The sequence below is a fragment of the Hylobates moloch genome, unplaced genomic scaffold (assembly GCF_009828535.3).
Source record: "Hylobates moloch isolate HMO894 unplaced genomic scaffold, HMol_V3 SCAFFOLD_15, whole genome shotgun sequence".
NCBI lineage: Eukaryota > Metazoa > Chordata > Mammalia > Primates > Hylobatidae > Hylobates > Hylobates moloch.
Window position 1 is genome coordinate 55,438,579 of NW_026652290.1, and position 21,159 is coordinate 55,459,737.

The 21,159-nt window shown below is 41.8% G+C and overlaps 1 protein-coding gene across 5 annotated transcripts in view; it reads right to left on the reverse strand.

The window, feature by feature from the left end:
• ANTXR1 (ANTXR cell adhesion molecule 1) overlaps positions 1 to 21,159 on the reverse strand; it is a 245,074-nt gene that overhangs the window by 130,396 nt on the left and 93,519 nt on the right. For all 5 annotated transcript variants that reach the window (XM_032176723.2, XM_058428667.1, XM_058428666.1 and 2 more), the window contains exon 10: positions 16,900 to 16,998. In XM_032176723.2, the coding sequence (XP_032032614.1) occupies positions 16,900 to 16,998 (99 nt within the window). The remainder of the gene's footprint in view (positions 1 to 16,899; positions 16,999 to 21,159) is intronic.

Here is a 21,159-nt window from a genome sequence, read left to right on the forward strand (position 1 = left end):
CTTGCCCAAGGTTACACACGGGAGCTTGGATCTGCACCCAGGCAGTCTGGCTGCAGAGTCTGCATGATTATCTAACAGGCTATAAGCACCAGCCTTGATAGAAGCTGTGCTTTGTTTCCTTGTAATGACAACCTTGTGAGTTAAGGCAGGGCAGGGATCATTAGGCTCATATTTCAGATGCAAAATGGAGGCTGAGCGGGATGACAGTGATCTAAGGTTGCACCGCAAGCCAGAGGCAAAGCCAAGACTGGAAATGAACTCTGCATTACTCTTTCCTCACTAAGAGATTCTCCATTCCAGGAAAGGCTTGTATTAGAGAATGAACTGGGGACAGGCGTGGCTGATTCGAACCTATATTTATTTCCTCGTGGCCATGGCTTATCCTGTTGCACATGCACCAGCAGTACCTGGGAGTACAGATCCCTGCCCACAGAGCCGGCCCACAGAGCCACGGGGCAGCCACAGAGCGGCCACAGGAGGCCTTGTGACTCTGGCTGCCTTCTGTGGGAAGAGCTGGGTCACGCCGAGGAGAGCATCCGAGGCAGTGCACTGCGGCACCACAGCCAGGGAGACTCCAGGCTGGCATGCCCTGCTCCTGGGTTAGTGCCTGGCCTTACTTCCGGCTGCCTCTGGACAACTCCTCTCTCCTCCCTCCATCCCAACTGGAGATGAGTGAGAGGATGAGTGTGGCCCAGGCCAGGCAGACATTTCTCACTTTTCCCCTCCTTTCCTTTTCCTTTTCTGCTTGGGAGACCAAATATTTCTGGAGCAAAACAGAGGAAAACCTCACTGGGAGGCCTGCAAAGGCTTCGCTGAGGCTGTGGAAGACCTTCCTCCATCCGAGTGTATCAGCCTCCCAGGCTGTGGGCCTGCTCTGTGGAGCTGGCATTTTCTGCTCTGAGAGGATTGTTTGGTTTGGAGCCTGTTTTCGTTTTACCACAAAAATGAGTGACTTTTTTCTCTCTCTCTCTCTAAACAAAGGAGGGCCATTTGGTTTCCATAACTCAGGTCATCTGACTCCTTCCTGGAACTCCATTTGGGAGGCAGGGCACAAAGCCTTCCTTGCCGCACCTCGGCCATGCCACGTTTGGCCCCAGGGCCGTGCCAGCCTTGCTGCAGCATGTGCCAAATCCAGTGGTGTTGTGACATATGTGGGGCCGTGATCCACTCCTAGGACAGCTGAGGCCCCTGCTGGTCCACCCTCTAGGTGGCCATTTTGCTGCTCACTAGCACCGGGTAGGCAGGGGAAATGAAGGCCAGGAGCTCGGACTGGCCCACTTGGCTTTTGTTTGCAACTAGGGAGAAAATTAGGGAGGGGTGGGAGTTTGAAATCAGACATTCAATGAAAATTTTATTTTTATGTTTAAATTTTTGTTATTTTCTTTTGAGACAGGGTCTCACTCTGTTGCCCAGGCTGCAGTGCAGTGGTGCGATCAAGGCTCACTGCAGCCTCAACCTTCTGTGCTCAAGTGATCCTCCCACCTTGTCCCCCCCACCCACCCCACCCTAGTCACTGCATCACAGGAGTGCAGTGCCATACCTGGCTAATTAATTTTTTTTTTTTTTGGTAGAGACAAGGTCCCCTGTGTTGCCCAGGCAGCTCTGGAACTCCTGGGCTCAAACTATCTGCCCGCTTCAGCCTCCCAAAACGCTGGGATTACAGGTGTGAGTCACTGGGCCTAGCCAAATGTAATTTTTAGATAATCTTGAAATAAAATTTTTTTTTGTCCATTACCAAAGATATTTTAGAATTCTGTGTGTACCTATGACATAGGTTTACCCAAGCCATCTGTCTATAGGAGTCTGACAAGCTTGATCAGGATTTGGGGACCAATGAGTGTCATTATCTCAGAGTGCTAAATGCCCCAGACTTGGGAGCTAGGCATCTCTCAAGCTGCGTACTGAGAGGACAGAGAGGGACAGAGGATATTTCAGATCACACCGAGTCAAATCTGAGCCCTTTTCTTACTAGTGTGTGACTAGGGACACACATTCTCCATCTATAAACAGTGGTGATGACATTGTGTGGGGAGTCAATAATATCGTATTCAAGTACAAAGCATGATACTTAGCACTTGAGCATTCAGTAGATGTTATTCCTCTTTATTACATGGGCCTCCACACCTTTAAAATAAACTACACGGATGTATGGTTTAAAATCAGAGGGATTAAACATTAAAATGTTCAAAATGCCTGATTGCTTAATGATATCATTTTACCAAATTAACGTCTTCGTAGACATCAGGAATTAATAGGGAAATGAAAAGCTTTAGTGAATTTGTGTGTGTGTATAAACATATACACATATACATATCTATACACACAGGTGCATGCATGTTTTTTCTAACATCATATACTCATGATCTTGTTTGATGCTTCTACAACCCTCTGAGAGAGAGATTATTTATGTTTTGAGAAACTGAGAGTCAGAAGGGTTAGTTAACTGAGTTAGTGCTGCACCACTTGTGTCAGAGCCAGAATTCAAACCCAAGTTTTGTTGAAATAGCTTGCCCAAGGTAAGCCCAGCTAGTCTTATAATGTAGCTGGAAGCATACCAGGAGTTGAGGCTCTTCATATTGACAGCTCTGGAGGCACATGGCCAAGATCTTCAATGGGCAAGGCTGGATACCAACAGGAGCTTGCCTTCCGGGAGAGGGGACTAGGGATGAAGAGCTTGAAGAAAAGGTTCAGGTGTCTTTTGAGAGGCCCTGATCATGCCAACTAGAATGAAGCCATGCTCTGGAACCATACACTCATAAGTGTATATTTACAGGTTTAGACCTTGGGACAATGTAATCCTTTTCAGACTGGCAAAGAAGAAAGTTCCCAGAATTCTTCCCTGCAGTTTGGTGGCTGTCTAACGGATTTGGGATAAAACCAGGGTTAAAATTCATTAGCCAATTCAAACACCAATCAGAGAAAATCCTTTTTATAAGGGTGGATTAAATAATTCAAATACTTTTCAAGTCTTGGCAATCTTTTCTTGTTATAAATATTTATTTCTGGCAAATAGGAAGAGAAAAATAATCCCTAGTCTTATGGAGGCAGCGGGAGGGTGTGTTGAAACCCTCCAAAGCTGATGTAAGCCCGAAGCAGAGCTTACATTCCCATAGTGACATTTGCATTAGGTAGTGGGAAAAACAGTGGAGGTTAGGGACTGAAATGAGCTCGCCTTGCTGTTTCTCCTAGTGTCCCTTGGGTCTAGGGAGCATTTTCAGGGCATTCCAGAGCCAAATATAACTGTTCAGCACCAAATTATCAGCTGGTTTGGGAATGTGTCTCCAAATGATAGAACAACAGACAGGCCAGAGTTAGGCTGAATATTTCTACCTCCTCACTGCCTCCAAAAGTAACCAGCTTGAAAAAAGTTAGACTTGTAAAATACTGTGGAAAAATCTGAAATAAAATTACATTCAGCAGGACTCCAAGTTGGTGAAATTCAAAGAATCTGGGCTGAGCTTTCTGGAGCTCCAGAGAGAATGGAGATGACTGATTGCCCAACTAGGGCTGCTTCACTGATAATTCACAAATGTGTGTGGGGGGGTCTTATTACAAAGCAAAATCGGAGCCATTGCTGAGAGTAGAAAGGAATGTACTATGTGTCAGGCCCTGGGCTAGAAGGTTTTCAGAGATGAGTGAGATAACAAGCTTTTGATAGAAGACATTAAACTCTAGACAAAGAGATTTTGAAAGGCCCAAAATCTCTAGACAAAGAGATTTTGAAAGGAGAGAATGGCTTTTACTTGGAAAGGCTGAACAGTGGTTGAGAAGTCAAGGAGAAATGAGAAGATTCAAAACCGAATGGCAAGGGATGGCAGTGAAATGTAGGTTGGTTGGGCCAAGTTGGGAAACATCCTCAGAATGAGTATACCCACTGTAATGTCCTCTTATCTTGGGCTAAAGCTGGAGGGATGCCTTTAAAGTGGCAGAACCAAGCTGGCCACCATCCTTTTCCTTAGACATGGCCCATACCCTCGCTCACAACTCACCTTTTCCCTGACCTGGTATTGTTACAGGGTTTCCTTGGAAGTCCTCCCTGGCTAGTTGCCATGAGATCAGGGGATGGGCTTGGCCAACAGGTTCCAGGTAAGTTTCCTGGGTCTGCAGCTATTTTACCAGTTCCTATATTCTATAGGTACCCAGAACATGCCTTTTGATTTCCCATTCTGTTCTCTGAGGAAGGCTGGAGTAGAATGGAGAACACTAAGAGCCTGGACTCCAGAGACCCAACACAGCCTTGCCACTAATTGGCTATGTCACCATGGGCAAGGTTTTTCACTCTATTCGTAACTCAAAATTGTCATCTATAATATGGGAGTAATACTTCATAGGCTGTTGTAAATTTTAATGAGATGATATCATTTAATGCTTAGCACTCAGCATATAACTGTCATTACTAAGGTGGGGCACTGTTGGGGTCATGGACTGAGGCACCTGCAAAACACAAGGTGTCAATGTGTGCACAAACTGAGTGAGTCTTGCAACCTGTCTATTACGTTGTATCAGGGCTTTACAATATTGGTGTGACAAGAAGCAAGTTACTTATCTAAATAGGATCTTTGGACATGATTATAGTGCAGTGTTCTCAAATGGGGGTTGATTTTGCCCCCCAAGGGGCAACTAGCAATGCCTGAGCAGTTTTGGTTACTGCAACTAGGGGAGGAATGCTATTTGGCATCCAGTGGGTAGAGACCAGGGATGGTGCTGAACATCCTTCAATGCACAGGACAGGCCCCTCCCCACTCCCCAGCTATAAATTATCCAGCCCAAAATGTCAGTACTGTTGAGGTTAGAAAGTCTGGCGTAATGTCTACCATGGCTTTATATGCTTCTTTAGACCACTGTAGCGGGGCCTACAGATACAACTGTGTAGTTCACAGCCTGCAGGGTACTGGTGTAATGCCCAGAAAAGTTTAGAGGTGTTATAAGGTGATGGTAGAAGTGGAACGAGGTAACAGCTAGAGAGGTGTGGAAAGACCAGTCCTGATTGGAGTAAGAGAATGTCTCTTGATAAAGCCCTCCATGCAGGCTTGAATGGGTCCAGGTTTTCTTAGGGGTAGATGGAATTGCATCTGAGCCACTCTGCCTGGTGGAGCTTTATAACGTAAATGGGGCACTCCAGCAATGGGCCTTATATTGCTGCCAAGGCTCTGACATGACATGGATGGGAGGGCTGTAGAGTCAGAACACCTTACATACAAATACCAATAGAGGACCCAGAGCTGCGGGCAGTCTTGGAAGGAAATGAAGTGGGTTATTATTGTTACTGTGTTCATGAGGATCAAGATTACATCACGGCCCCAGAAGGAGAGGAAGTAAAAGGTGAAGGACCATGAGTCCATTCCCAGAGGAGTGCAGGCCCGGGATCTAGCAGCCCTGCAGATATCTGGATCGTCTGTTGGGCTATACACCCCAAGTTCTGCACAAGGTTGTGACCTCACAGCTCTGGGCACACCAGCATTGAGAACTGTTCGTCAGCACAGCCGGTCTGCCTTCTCAGGATGTAAATTATTATCTACCCATATGTGTTGTTATTTGTATTAATTACAAAGTAATACATATTAGTATAAAAGCCTGGGAAATACACGGAAGTATATAAAAAAGAAATTAAAATCCTTGATAATCTCCACTTCCAGTGGTAAAATTAATGTCTTGGGAAATACTATTTCAGAATTTTTCCATGCATATTACTTTTAACATAATTGAGATTACATATAATTCTGTGGCATTTGGCATTTATCTCTAACTGAAGTTAATAGGGTAGTTTTAGGCAGTACAAGGAAATGAAATGAAGCTAATGGGGTTCAGCGTTCTTGCAAAGTATTTTCTCCTCTCAATAAATCCACACCCAAACAATTCTTGACTGTTGACATTTATAGAACTTACAAATTATCTTCTAAGCAAAGCATCAGCTTTTTAAGATTTTGTAATCCTGAGCTCAGAATAACTGCAGCACTTAAAACAGCTAGGACTTGCTAAGAATACAAATATTTGCAACGCTTTGTTTTCACTCGGTAGAGGATAATTCAGGATTCATGCACAAGGTATGTGTCTCCTGACACACGAAGCCTTGTGGCAGTATACAAATTTGGAATAATTTTACCTTTGGAATTGGAACTGAGTGGCAAGTCTACCAAAATGTCTAAAGCCTTCCACACACTCATGACCACAGGTTATGGCAAATGCTGACTGCTCTTAAAGGACACAAATTTACAGAGAAACTCAGAGGAGAGGTGGGAAGGAGACCTGGGGCACACACTTGGGCCACTAAAGTGCTGTGGGATGCATGCTGGCTGCCGGAACTGAATTGCTTGGGGGACAGAACCAGGAGCACTTTCTTCCTTTCCCTCAGCAGTACCCAACTTCTCTCAATGGATGTTGAACAAATATTTAAAGAATGTCAGTTTGAAGGGGCACAGACTATTAGCCTGCCTGGGGTTCCAGGAGTATGGCCTGTCTCTGAGTTAATCACTTTCTCTTCCATCATCCTACTGAAATGGCAGAGGAGCAGTATTGCATGGGGAAGGGCAGCATCCACCTGCTGGTCACTTTACATGAAAGCTGAGCCATGGGGTGCAGAAATAGAGGGGGATGCCGACTTCCCCCCACAGGACAGCAGGACTAGGGGGAAGGTGGGTTTCAGAGAAGTTCACAAGCAAATCTCTCCCAGCCATGCATAAAACAAATGCAGTGCATGCCTGGAGTCCTCGTGGAGCTCAAGATTTTCACAGGGAGTCAATTTCAAACTTGGTAGGGCAGGGGAAATGTCAAGGATGACTATCCACCAGGGACTGGTATAGCTAACTTTGGACTGTGTCAACTCGCCCCCAGAATAAACTCTTTTACTCCCAGCTGAAAACCTTGCCACCTAGTTACCTCTGGTGGCAACTTCCCTTTTGTCCCCCAACCATTCTAGATTATGGCAGTAAATTTCAATGTATCTGTATTTTTCTAGGCCTGAAAGATGGGAACATCCACTAACACAGTCTCTGCAGGTGTCACTTCAAAAATCTGTGGGCAAAAACCAGAGCTCTGTCTGAAAGAGGGCCAAAGGGGAAACACCACCAGATACACAAAATGCTCCTGAAGTTCGAGGAAAAGGGCCATTCAGGGATTGAGGAGAGGTGCCTTATCTGTGGTCACACAGCCAGCTGCAGACACTGACACTCTAATGCCCGGGATTCTTCCTACCCTGGTCTGGGGCTTTTTCTCTTGATCTTAGGTTCAAGTCTTGACTTCTCTACTAATGTGTCCTGTGACCTTGGGCAAGGAGTTAAATCTCTCTGAGCTGTGATTATCCTTCTGCAAAATGAGGGGGATCTATTGAAATCAGCATCTCTGAATCAGGCACACATCTGTCACCTGGGCATTTGAAGTCAGTGGACGAGGGGTCTTTGGGGATCTGTGTCTTGGAGGCAGTGTAGGGAAGCAGTCTAAAGCCTTTGGAGTCTGACTGCCCAGGTTCAAGTCCTTTCCACCCCTGCCAACTGCATGAACTTGGGCACTTCATCTCTCTGAGTTCATCAGCAAAATGGGGATTCAAATAACTGCCCCCTCACTGGGCTAAAGTGATGATGAAATGAGATAATACAGGAGGTGCTTGGCCCAGCACCAGGTGCAGAGTAGGTACTCAACAATCAGTAGCTGCTATCAGTTGGAGGAAGCTCCCTGGTGATTCTGATGGGCATCCCCATGAAGAACATGAGACTAATATGCTCCTTTACGGCTCTTCATTCTGAGTTACGCAAAATGGCATTTCATCACCTTCACATGACATCAAATCCCTAGGGATGTATTGAGATTGCATTAAGTACCTTTGACCAACATATGGCAAGACTCTAACCCATGACAAAGGAAACAGAAGGCTTTTGTTTGGGAAGTTTATGTTCTCCTGCCCTCGATCCTTCCTCCCCATCTGCACTTTAATGATCTCCATAGGGTACCCACAGCAGCCCTGGAGCCCAGGTGTTTTCTAAGATGAAGTATAGTTTCCGGCAAATTGGGCATGTTTTTGAAAACAACACCCTCTGGAACGTCTATGTTCGAATGAGTGTTGTTTCTCTTCCCCCTAGGAAGTTGAGCCCCCTCTTTGGAACTCCTAGAATTGTCTTCCTGACCGATGTTCAGTTTGGGGAAATATGTTCAAATGGGGCAAAGCTTTATCCTTTGAGAGTGTGCAAAAGTAAACCAGAGCCATGCCTGGTGAATAGGATTGAAAATCAAGTTGAGAAATAAAATTTTGCATCAAAAAATAAAGTGTGCCTATAATATCATGAATCTGACTTCTCACATGGCCTATAAACTCAATTTTAGTGAGTTTGTTAAAAATCAGTTTCTTTTGTTTATAGTCATACCTCATGTGTCTCCATGCAACACCAGGATAGTCTAGCATGTTTTTCATTATTGCATTAGTAAAACGTCCATTTTTAATTTACAGTGCATAAAATGGATCACTTCCCAGCTCATACTCCAGTGTCTCCTTTTTAGCATTTGAATCCCTCTGAAAGTGGATCTCCAGTTGAAAGTGGATCTTTTCTTGGCATAGTACACTGAATACTAAAGGAGGAAAAAGTGCAGCCAGAGTAAATACAGTTTATGTGAAGATTTCCAAGATATTTTCTTGGCCAGCAGAGTTCAGCCTGGTGACTGAGGAACTAACCAAATGTTAAACTTCAGATATATTCTAGACTTCAATAATTAGCAAGAATTTAAAAATTAAGTTTTAAATCAATTTTGTGGGTTCTTTTCTGACTACATCAGGGACATACGATCCCAGAGAACTTAGAAAACACAGATAGATACAAAGAAGAAAGTAAAAATTAATAGTGGTCTCATTCAGAGGTGACGGCTGTTAACATTTTGATGAATATCTTTCCAGTCTCTGTCTGCATATAAATGTGTGTGTTTAAAAAATAAAAATAGTATCAGTGTATTGTTTTGTAACTTTTTTTTTTTGAGATGGAGTCTTGCTCTGTTGCCCAGGCTGGAGTGCAGTGGCGCTATCTTGGCTCACTGCAAGCTCCGCCTCCCGGGTTCACGCCATTCTCCTGCCTCAGCCTCCCAAGTAGCTGGGACTACAGGGGCACACCACCATGCCTGGCTAATTTTTTTCTATTTTTAGTGGAGACGGGGGTTTCACTGTGTTAGCCAGGATGGTCTCGATCTCCTGACCTCATGATCCGCCCGCCTCAGCCTCCCAAAGTGCTGGGATTACAGGCGTGAGCCACCATGCCCGGCCTGTTTTGTAACTTATTTTGAATACAGAATGCTATATTATTAACATTCCCCACTCCCTACATCAGTAATTATTCTTCTACAACATTGTTTAATTATTTAGGGGTGAAGTATAACTTATCTAATAGATTACCTATTGTCAGACATTTAGGTTGTTACCATTTAGATGTTTTTCTTTTCCCTCTCTCCCTTATTCCCTGTGTTCTTTCCATTTTTTCTTTTGCTATTATAAGCAATAGTGTGATGAATATCCTTGTGGCCAAGTCTTTGTAAACATTCCTAGTCACCTTCTTTTGATGAAGCTGAAATTGAAATTCTGGGTCAAAATGTATAAAAGCAGTTGACTCATTTAAAAAATTGCCTTCCTGACGATTTAATGGTCTCTCACTGATGGTGAATGGAAACCCCTGTTTTCCTACAGGTTTGCCAAGACTGTGCATTGTAGTTTTGTTAATCTTCGTCAGTCTGACAAGGTAAAAATGGCAATTGATTATTTCAATTCGCATTTTCTTGGTTATATGAAACATTTCCTATATGCTTATTAATCATGATTTTCTTAAAAATTTCCTTTGCATATCTTTTACTCACCAATATATTCACCTTTTTTTAACTGATTTTAGGAATTGCCTTTATACTAAGTTTATTGACCCTATGTTTGTTATATATCCTATTTTTCCAGTTGTTTCCCGTTTCTTTTATTGTAGTAGGGTTTAACAAGAGAATTTGAAAATATGCACTCAAACATTCAAATTTTTCTTTCATGGTATGCTCCTTCATGTTTAAAACATCCTTCCCAACTGGAAGATTATATAAATTTTTTTGTTTCCTTCTAGAATTTTTACAGCTTCATGTCCCATTAAAAGTTTTCCTTCATCTGGAATTTGTTTGGGTGAAAGATGTGAGATTAAAAATGAACTTAATTGTTTTTTCCAAGTGGTTAGCCAGTTGTCTCAACATCATTTTTTGAATAACCCACTCTTTCCCTATAGATTCGAAAGGCTGCCTTATTTTATACTAAATTCACCTAAGTGTTTGGTTCTGTTTATGGGCTTTGTTCCAAAGCTCAGTTCGCCTGTTGTGGTGTGATCATACATTGTTCCAATTACTGCAGCTTTTTTATACATCTTAAAATTGGCTAGGGCAAGTTTCCACATTTTTCTTGGCTATTCTTGTGTGTTTATTCTTCCATATAAACTTCAGAATTATTTCGTTAACTTAAAAAGTCCCCTTGGAATTTTCATTTGGATTGTAATAAAAGTAGATATTAATATGAAGACAATTGATATCTTTACTCAGTTACTGCTCCATTTAATAACAGTGATGATAATACGGTAATACCAGCAGTCAACACTGACTGACTCTTAACTGTGCATCAGGCCCCATTCTAAGCCCTGCCTGCCACATTTAAACCTCATAACAATCCAAGACATAGTATGGCTATTATTGCCATACTCATTTTACAGAGAGATAAACTGAGGCATGGAGATGTTAAATAAGATGTCACAGTCGCACAGTTAGATATGACAGAGCCAGGACTCTTTTTCCCTGGTGGTCTGGCTCCAGAGCTTGTAACTATGCCATGAGTCTATGGCTTTCTAACTCTTCACACTTGCTTTATATCCCTCAGAAAGTTTTGTGACTTTCATCACGTATGTCTTTACAAATTTGATTAAATTAGTTCTTGTTACATTTTATTTGTCTGCCCGTCAATGATAGACTGGATAAAGAAAATGTGGTACATATACACCATGGAATACTATGCAGTCATAGAAAAGAACGAGATCATGTCCTTTGCAGGAACATGGTTGGAGCTAGAGGCCATTATCCTTAGCAAACTAACGCAGGAAGAGAAAACCAAATACTGCATGCTCTCACTTGTAAGTGGGAGCTAAATGATGAGAACACATGGACACAGAAGGGAATAACACACACTGGGGCCTACTAGAGGGTGGAGGGTGAGAGGAGAGAGAAGATCAGGAAAAATAACTAATGGGTACTAGGCTTAATACCTGGGTGATGAAACAACCTGTACAACAAATCCCCATGACACAAGTTTACTTATGTAAGAAACCTGCACTTGTACTGCTGAACTTAAAATGAAAGATAAACAAAAATTTTATTTGTTGTTGCTATATCTTTCTTGTGATATTTTCTAATGGTCGTTGCCGAACACTGGCAAAGCTACTGATTGTTATAAGCAAGGTATTTATTTTGAAGTTATCCAACTTTACCCTCTCGGTAGCCTAGTAGTTCTGTTCACTCTCTAGTTTTCCAGGAAGACACAAGCATTATTTTAGAGCAATGACGTCTGGCTGCTTTTCCTGTATTTATATCTATTATCAGATTTCTGGTGTTATTATAATGTTCATGGCATTGTCTAATATGGTAGTCACTAGGCATATGTGGTTATTTACATTTAAGTTAATAAAAATTAAATGAAATTACTAATTCAGTTCCTCAACTGCACTAGCCACATTTCAAATGCCCAGCAGCCACATGTGGCTTGTGGCTACCATCTTAGAACATTTCCATCATTACAGAAAGTTCTATTGGACAGTCTGCTAGAACTTTCAGATCAATATTAGATAATAGTGGTGAAATGGATCCCTGCTTTTTTTCTTCCGAACTTTAAAGTGAATTCCTCTACATAGTGATTTATTATTAGAATGACGTTGAGTTTTGAATTCAAATACATAGATACATTTTTATGTTAAAGATGTCTTATCCTATTCCTAGTTTACTAGAAATATATATTTTTTAAAATTAGGAATAGATAATGAATTTTAATATCTTCTTGGCATCAGTAACTTTTGCTATATGAGGAACAAATTCCCCCTCTGTCTTCAAAATTGTCTTAGCTATCTTGGTCCTTTTTAAATACATTGCTGGATTTTGTTTGCCAATAGTTGATTTAGATGTTTGTCATTAGTGAGCTTGATCTCAAATATTCTCTACTTTTAGTGCCTTTGTCTAGTTTTTTTTTTTAAACCAAGGTTATGTTATTATCATAGAATGAATTTATATGCTTTTTCTTGGCTGGGTGTGGTGGCCTACACCTGTAATTCCAGCATTTTGGGAGGCTGAGGAGGGTAGATAGCTTGAGCCCGGGAGTTCGAGACCAGCCTGGGCAACATGGTGAAACCTTGTCTCTACAAAAAATACAAAAATTAGCCAGGTGTGGTGGCTCACATCTGTGGTCCTAGCTACTCAGGAAGCTAAGGTGGGAGGATCGCTTGAGCCTGGGAGGCAGAGGTTACAGTGAGCAGAGATTGTGCCACTGCACTCCAGCCTGGGCGACAGAGCCAGACCCTGTCTCAAAAAAAACAAAAAACATAAAACAAACAAACAAAAAACCCAAAACATTTTCTTTATATCTTTCCTCTGGAACAGTACATATCTGATATGGGTCATTTGTCCCTTAAAACTTGGTAAAACTTGGGTGAAAAAAATCTGGATGTGGTGATTTCGTTGGTGGGGGGATGAAATTTCCTCAAATTCCCTTCTCGTTCATATATTTCCTGTTCATCTGTGTCTAGTCACACTGTTTAATCCATCCATGAAGTTTTATTTCAGTGAATAAGCTTTTTCAAATCTAGAATTTATACTCAGTTCTTCTGCAAATCTGCTTTTGATGAGGATTCTTTCCCCTATGATCTGTTTGATCTCTTTACACATTTTAAACATGTTTGTTTTCCATTCTCTTTCAAATTTGCTCTCTGATCCTCCCTTCTTGCTTGTTCTGTTTGTTTCATTCATCTTGACATGGTTTGTCATTTGGTGCCATCAGCCCACCTTTAGGGTGTTGTTTGCTGCAGGCATGCTGTGGGGTTGAGCTATGTGGATGACTCCCACAGGGTGAAGGTGCATGGCCTCTGTAGGGCCACAGAGATCAGGAAGGTCACAGACACATTTTGGGGCTAGTTTCTTGACTTGGTGCTTCTGTATCACATGGATGGTGTAACATCATTACACCTGTGGATTTTCATCCCCTGCCTGCTTCCTTGCCCAATTAAATGTTGGTGTAGCCTGCTGGAGCCTGATTTCTGCAGGGGGCTCTGCTTTTGTGTGATGCCTTGGCGCAGACCTGAGATCTGGTGTCCTGTATCTGCATCAGCATCGGGATCACAGCTTGCAGCCTGGCCTGGAGCCCCTGTGACTTTGTTTCTTACTTAGGTTTGTTATTCTCATTTTGTTTCCTATACTTAGAGATTCCCACTTCTTTCCTTTGAGTGAGGCCACACAATATAATTTTAAAAATCATATTTTATCCAGATTTTTTGGATCTATTTTGTTGACCACAAATCTAGAAACTGTCTTTGATTTCTAAGTGGTTGATTTTTTAAGCAAATGCAAGGAAATTGGGAGAGAAGCATGTATTAACCTATCTTCTGGTTATGCTTATCATCTAAGAATGTGTCTAAATGATTTTTACTTTTGGCATTAATATATTGGCATTTTATCCATGTCTTAGCATGATCAATTTGCAAAGTTGTTCACAGTCATTTAAAAAAGTATAATATGCCCTATATCTTTAGAGCATAAAGATATATGCTCTATATCACTAATTTTTAAATTAAGTTTTAAGACTTGAAAAATCATATTAATATCTCCCACTATCCATATCATTTTTAATTTGTTCTTTTGACAGATTTTGCTTCATAAAGCTTGCTATTGCATTATTTGCTGAAGATCCTGAGGTCTGCCTCATGTTTGAAGTGGCTAGAGCCACACAGCCTTAGCTTCATTATTGGGCCTTCAATTAAGTCTTTCTCATTAATAATGGCACTTATGTTCTCTTTTTGTCACAAAATTCAATGCAGCACTTAGGAAAAAAAATCTTGAAAAAAGAAGTATGTGACATAAAAATAAAAACAGATAACATTTTAAAACTTAGGGTATAGAGGTGGGGAAGGAAAATGGGAAAGGTAAAGGAATCTAAGTGTATTTTATTTTACAGGGAGGAATCAGTAGAAACTATGACATTTATAAAGTTGACAGAAAAATGCAGATCTAAACGTGCTGCATTTTAAAATTTGTTCATCTTTTCTTCCTCCACAGGTTCTTGTTCATATTATTTTCTGCATGGAAATGAACAGGCGAATTACTAACTAAAGGCCAAGTGTTTTTCTCAAACGCTATTTTTCCCCTTAGGATATTTTTAATAGATGTATGCTTGAGTTTTGGGGTATTGCTTGCAGCATAGAATATGATCAAATCACCGCCTTCATCTTCTCCAAACAGTTAGTATTGTGCTAAAGGCACGGGTTTGTGATTTAAGCCAAATCCCTACCCCAACAACCTCTATTTCTTCTTGAACATGAATGAGGTGACAAGCCTGTGCATATGTTTGCAACTATATATTAGGAAAGGAAGAAAGGAGAGAGAGAGGATGGACTGGTTTCCTAAGAAAGAAATAAAATTTCACAGAGAAGTTGGAAAATAGGGCTTTGAGTACTCACTTTACAAATCCATAATGAGTTTGCATTTCATCTTCTTCCTATTATTATTTAGATGGGGTCTCACTCTGTCACCCAGGCTGGAGCGCAGTGGCATGATCTCAGTTCACTGCAACCTCTGCCTCCTGGCCTCAAGTAATCCTCCAGCCTCACACTCCAGAGTAGCTGGGGACCACAGGTGTGCATCACCACACCCAGTTAATTTTTTGTATTTTTGGTAGAGACAAGGTTTCACCATGTTGCCCAGGCTGGTCTCGAACTCCTGAGCTCAGGCCATACACCCACCTCAGCCTCCCAAAGTGCTGGGATTACAGGCGTGAGCCACTGTGGCTGGCCTCATCTTATTTAATATAGCATCTTGTGTAACCTTTGAGCAACAGGACATAGGGTAGATTCTCTCTCTCCCCAGCCCACTTCCATGTATCTTCAGAGAGCCTGGGCCTGAAAGCCCGCTTGTCTGGGAAGTCTTCTTTGGAAGGTATTGATGTCTTTGAGTTAAACCTTCAGGAGTTTCTGATGTTAGATTTGGGATTTTGGTTAAAGAGAGAGAAAAGGGGGACTTAAGTGACATCACAATTGAAAGAGAGAAAAAAGAAAGAACTCTGCTGGGGGCACATGTCCAACTTTCACACTGTGACTACTCAGGGATATTTCAGAATGTTTTCAAATAGCACGTACTTTTTGGATCTGTGAGAGCATTTCTAAATATTAAGAAAACTAACTGAATGTTTCTAATGTTTGGAATTACTCCAAGGCCAGTAATTCCAGATGTTTGTGAGGAAGCCACAGCATGTGTCTGTTTAACTATTAAAGTGGGTTTTATGATGTCAAGAAGGAAATATCCATAGCCCTTCAATTCTTCTTCTTTAAAAACAAGATAACCTCCTTCAAAAGGCTATCAGGAGCCGGGCGTGGTGGCTCACACCTGTAATTCCAGCACTTTGGGAGGCTGAGGCGGGTGGGTCACCTGAGGTCAGGAGTTCGAGACCAGCCTGGCCAACATGATGAAACCCGTCTCTACTAAAAATACAAAAAATTAGCTGGGTGTAGTGATGCACACCTGTAATCCTAGCCACTCAGGAGGCTGTGGCAGGAGAATTGCTTCAACTTGGGAGGTGGAGGTTGCAGTGAGCCGAGATCGTGCCATTGCATTCCAGCCTGGGCAACGAAAGCAAAACTCAGTCTCCAAAAAAAAAAAAAAAAAAAAAAAAAGGCTATCAGGAGGAGAAAACTAGTGTGAGTGATTAGTCAACAAATGTGTGTCCTCCTGTCCTCCTTGCTCTCTTTACCTCTCAGGGCTGTTGTAGCAAAAAGATGTGAAGCATTTAGAAGGTACGTAGCATTACAGAAAATGCAGTATATTATGACAGTTATCACTGCAGATGTGGAATAAATAATTATCTGTGTGACGGATGCCAGATGCAAATCATAACCAGTTCCTCTGGCATCGGTCCCTCATATAATCATCTTCCCCATCTCTCCTGGTCAACCACATGAATCACGTACATCTTTAAATTAGGAACTTGACTGCTACAAATGTCTTGTGAAGAAGCCAATGTTATGATAATTCATTTTTTCTCATGAAATGCACTTAGTTTTACTTCCATATTCCTGTATTTCACGTAAGATATTCACCATGATGAGAGTTTCTTGGCTACTCCACGCAAAATCCATCCAGATTGAAAAAAGCTGCAGAATCTACATGTGCAAGCCTAATGGTTTGGTTTTTGGTTTATTCAAGATTAGTGCATTTAGACCATTCCTTTTTCACGCTTACCCCTAAGAGTCCCAATACTTTGTTAAGGAGGCTCACGTTTCCCCAGCCCTAATTAACCATCACCAGCACTCCCACCTGAGAGTGAGCCACTTGGTAGATGGCAGGGGACAAGGAAACCAGTGCCCCGCTGCTTCCGGAGGGCTGCTGCAGGGCTGGGGCTTATGGCTCTGTGTGTTGTGGAGGATGGGGACTCAAGTCCAGCCTTGCTCTGCTTACCAAGCTGGACACCCATGGGGCTGTGCCCACCCGAGTGGTGCCTTTTCTGACTGGAACCACTGTAAGGGCTCACTATGCCCTTGCTGGGGGTCTTTCCAGCAAATAAGACTCTTTTCTGCTGGTTTCATGTGTGTGGCCTTGCTGGAAGACAAGGGTGGGAATTCCCTTCCCTGAAGGCAGTTGTTGAAGAAACTCATGGACTCTGCAAGGACTTACTGAGTGTGACCGAGTCATTGATCTTGAAGCTGCAGAGGACCCTGTCCACGTTGCGGGCATGTCGGAAGCCGTTTCCTCTCACGACAACTTGAAATGACTCTGAAATAAAGAATAATGACAAGACTCGTTACTTGACCAATAACCGTAAGCTTCCCATCTGCCCTGATTTATAGCATTTGTTCACTATTTCACCAGGCTTAAAATATTCAAAAATTAATTTAGGTTGAACACCAAAAGCAACCGGGTGGGTTCCTTTCACTACTTACCAGTGCATCCTCACTAGGTGTCCCGAGGAGGGCCTATCACTTCTTATTTGAATTCCCACCCTTTCACCCTTTGGGCTTACTGGTCCTCCTAATGCAAAACACCTTCCTCCCTCCTCTCTGTCCATTCAAATCTTAGCCAGTTTTCAAATCCAGGCAGTTTGAAAATCTGTGATCTCAGTAGCCAGAGGGAGCCACAGGGGAGGGGTCCTCCACTTCTTCTTTAATCAACTCACCTCCTCTGTGTCTGTTTTGCACATTGTACTCCCCTGAAAGGAATTCTTAAGAGCCCACGGTGCCTACATTTTAGAAAGTCACTGCCTTAGGGCATTCACAGCTAGTCCTGAACAATGTAGGACTGTCATTATATATGGCCTGGTGTTGTTTTCTTGTCTTTTCTCCCCCAGCTGGAGAAACATTCCTTTAGGTCAGGAGTCGTTTGATACCACTATGGCACTCCTATCTCTACTGGGCACACAGTAGCAGTACATAGGCTGGGTAGGAATAATTGTACTTAGGAATGAATCAAGGTCTTTCTTAGCAGTGGTCAGTTGCCAAGCACTACCTACTTGAATTGGTATCAGCCCCTCAGTGTAGTACTCATTTGTCTCTGCATAGAAGAGATCATATATCTTGCTGGCCTGCATATTAATTTCTCATTGGCATAATGTATGTTTGATTAAGGCACATGAATAAAATCATTATTAGGTAAAAACAACTATCCTTTATAATAGTCCTACCGTGGAAAAAACCCAATAATTAGTTGGCTAAATGTTTGGGAATATTTGCTTAAGTTTGTTGGTATCTAATGGTCAGTGTTCCACTTTATTTCACTTTGATCATCCTTTTGTATCTAAAAATTGGGGCTCGGGATAATGCTATGTGGCATATCACAAGAGAAATAGACTAAAGGTCAGAGGAAAAAATGCAATGTTTGTGAATATGGATCTTACGTTGCCATCTAAATGTAGACTTTTTGTTGGAGCAATAATGAAATTAGAGAATTAGTATATGGGACTCTCAAAGTTTAATAAATGTCATGAGTATATGCCACCTTCAGTCCCAGGAAACTAATTTAGAGGTCATATTTGCCAAGACAATAATAACTAATGCTAATTCCTCCCTCAATGTGAGCCAGGCCCTCTGTGAAATATTGTACATGTCTGATGTCATTTAAACCTCACCATAGCCTGGGGAGGTACAGATGAGAAAACTGATCTTAGTGAAGTTAAGTAATTTGTCCAAGATCACACAGCTGGTAACTTGGCAGAATCAGAACTGGAATCGAGGTCTGTTAGGCACCAAATGCCATGCCCTTAGAACTCAGCCATTAGCTTCTGAACCACCTGCGAAAAGGGCTACTCACTGCCTTCTGACAGATAAGTCATTTAGGAGTCGAAGTTGTGATTTTTTTTTTAAGCTTATTTTATTTTAATTTTAGGTAGGTTTGCTCATTTTGCAGAAAAGTGGAACAGGCCTGGATGTGAAGCAAGAAACTGAAATTTAAGTAAAAGAATGCAGAGACACTACATGTGCCACAAGGAGTACAAGTTAGAAAAGAATGCTTTTTAGAAGTATAAGAGACCTTCGCAATAAGGAAATGGAGATGGTGACATTTTGAATGACTTGCCCAGAGTCATGTCATTAGTAAAGCAGAAAAACTGGGACTCATATCCAAAAGTTAAGGTGATACGCCTATGGTTTTTTCAGGAGCATAAGTGCTATGACTATGAAGGATTTATATATACACATTGATGCAAATGCACAATTGCTACGTTTAGAAAGATGGGCTTAGTAGTTTTCTCTAGATGTCTGTCAGGCATCTGACAGATTCCTCGGTTGGCTCAATAAGCAATTTACTACATGTCAAGCATTTGTAGAAGAATCTTATCTTCTCTTATTTGCTCAATTAAGCCTATAGAAACCTATTTCTGTGTCCATTTTGAATGCCAGACATACAGACATCTGTTGTTTGATGTTTTTGCTGATTCCAAATGTTTTCTGCCTCACTGCTGTGCCTACTTCTCTTGTTTCCTCAAAGATCAGCAGAGGAAGAGAAGACTGTGGAAATGCAGGCCACATGCCAAACTCTACTCTCTAACACCATGTTCTAACATTACCAGTTGAGTTGCTAAATCCTCTATAAAAGAGGCTGCCTGCATGTCTGCTTGGCCCAACCTCAGGGAGTTTAGGAAGAAAGACAGCAGGAATCCATGATGTGGCAATGGTGGAAACCAAACAATTTAACCCCCTAGGCCAGGGGAGACGAAATGATGCTCTGGGGAGTGCACCAGGGCAGAGGCGAGCTCCCATCCTGCCTGATAGGGTTTCTGTGTTAGTGCACACATTTGGTTGCCAGAAGAGCCCAAACATCTGGCCCAGCAGCCTGACTAGAATGTCAGCTCTTCACACATAGACGTTATGTAACAAAACCCTTTCGAATGAATCTGCCAGTAAGTGAAAACCAGGACACACTAGAACCAGGACATAGTGATTTAACTCCACTAATCTACAAAGCCCTGAACCCACCTTTCAAAATATGTACAGCTGTGTTTTTAGGCAACTTGTATGTTGGCTTACAGCTCCTATAAGAAGTACCTCAAGATTGCAGGGCTTTAGGGAGGAATTTTCCACCTGAAAATGGTCTTTGATTTAATCTTTTAAGTTATCTATCCTTTAAGGTTTCCTTAAGATCTATATTCTTTTGTCACTGTTATTCCCAATTACAATGAAAGCTTCCTGATGGCAGAGGCCAAGATTTCTATTTCTTCTGAATGCTGGGTTGTGCCTTAACCCAGGACTGAGTCAGTCTCAGGATGAGCTCATTGAGTGAGTGAATAAATAACATATCTTGGCATAGAAAGAGAATAAAGGGGAAGGATAAGGTGATCATTTATTCAGGTCCCAACCAGGTCTAATCCTGTTTATTTTCTGAGGCTTAATAAGGTCCATGAATGAAAAGATGTTCAACATCATTAGTCACATGGAAATACAAACCACAATCATATGGAGATATCATTTCATACTCACTATGATTGCTGAAAAGAAAGAGATGGACAATAGCATCTGCTGGTGAAGAAATTATAACCCACATACATTTCTGGTAGAAATGTAAAATGCTGCGGCCTCTTTGAAAAATAGTTTAGCAGTTCTTCTACAAAGTTAAACACAGTTACCTTATGACCCCCAAATTCCATTCCTAGACATATACCCAAGAGAACTGAAAGTTATGTCCACACAAAAACTTATCCATTAACGGTCACAGTGGCATTATTAAAAGCAGCCAAAAAATGGAAATAACCTAAATGTTCATCAACTGATGAGTATGGTATTTCTATACAATGGAATATTATTCAGCCATCAAAAGAAATCAAATTCTCATATATGCTATGACGTGGATGAACCTTGAAAATATTATGCTAAATAAAAGAAGCTAGACACAAAAGGCCACATATTGCATGACTCCCTTTATAAGATATGTCCAGATTCACAAATCTACAGAGACAGAAAGTAGATTAGTGGCTGCCAGGACTGGAGGGAGGGAGAAATGGGGGAATAACTGCTTAATGGGTATAGGATTTCTTCTTGGAGTGATGAAAATATTCTGGAATTAGATAGTTATTATAGTTGTACAACTTTGTGATATATTAAAAACCACTGAATTGTGCTTTATTTATTTATTTATTTATTTATTTAGACGCAGTCTCACTCTGTCACCTAGGCTGGAGTGCAGTGACGTGATCTTGGCTCACTGCAACCTCCGCCTCCTAAGTTAAAGCTATTCTCCTGCCTCAGCCTCCAGAGTAGCTGGGATTATAGGCATGTGCCAGCACACCGGGCTAATTTTTGTATTTTTAGTAGACACAGGGTTTCACCCTGTTGGCCAGGCTGGTCTCAAACTTCTGACCTCAAGTGATCCACCCGCCTCAGCCTCCCAAAATGCTGGGATTACAGGTGTGAGCCACCACGCCTGGCCTGAATTGTACCTTTTAAAAGG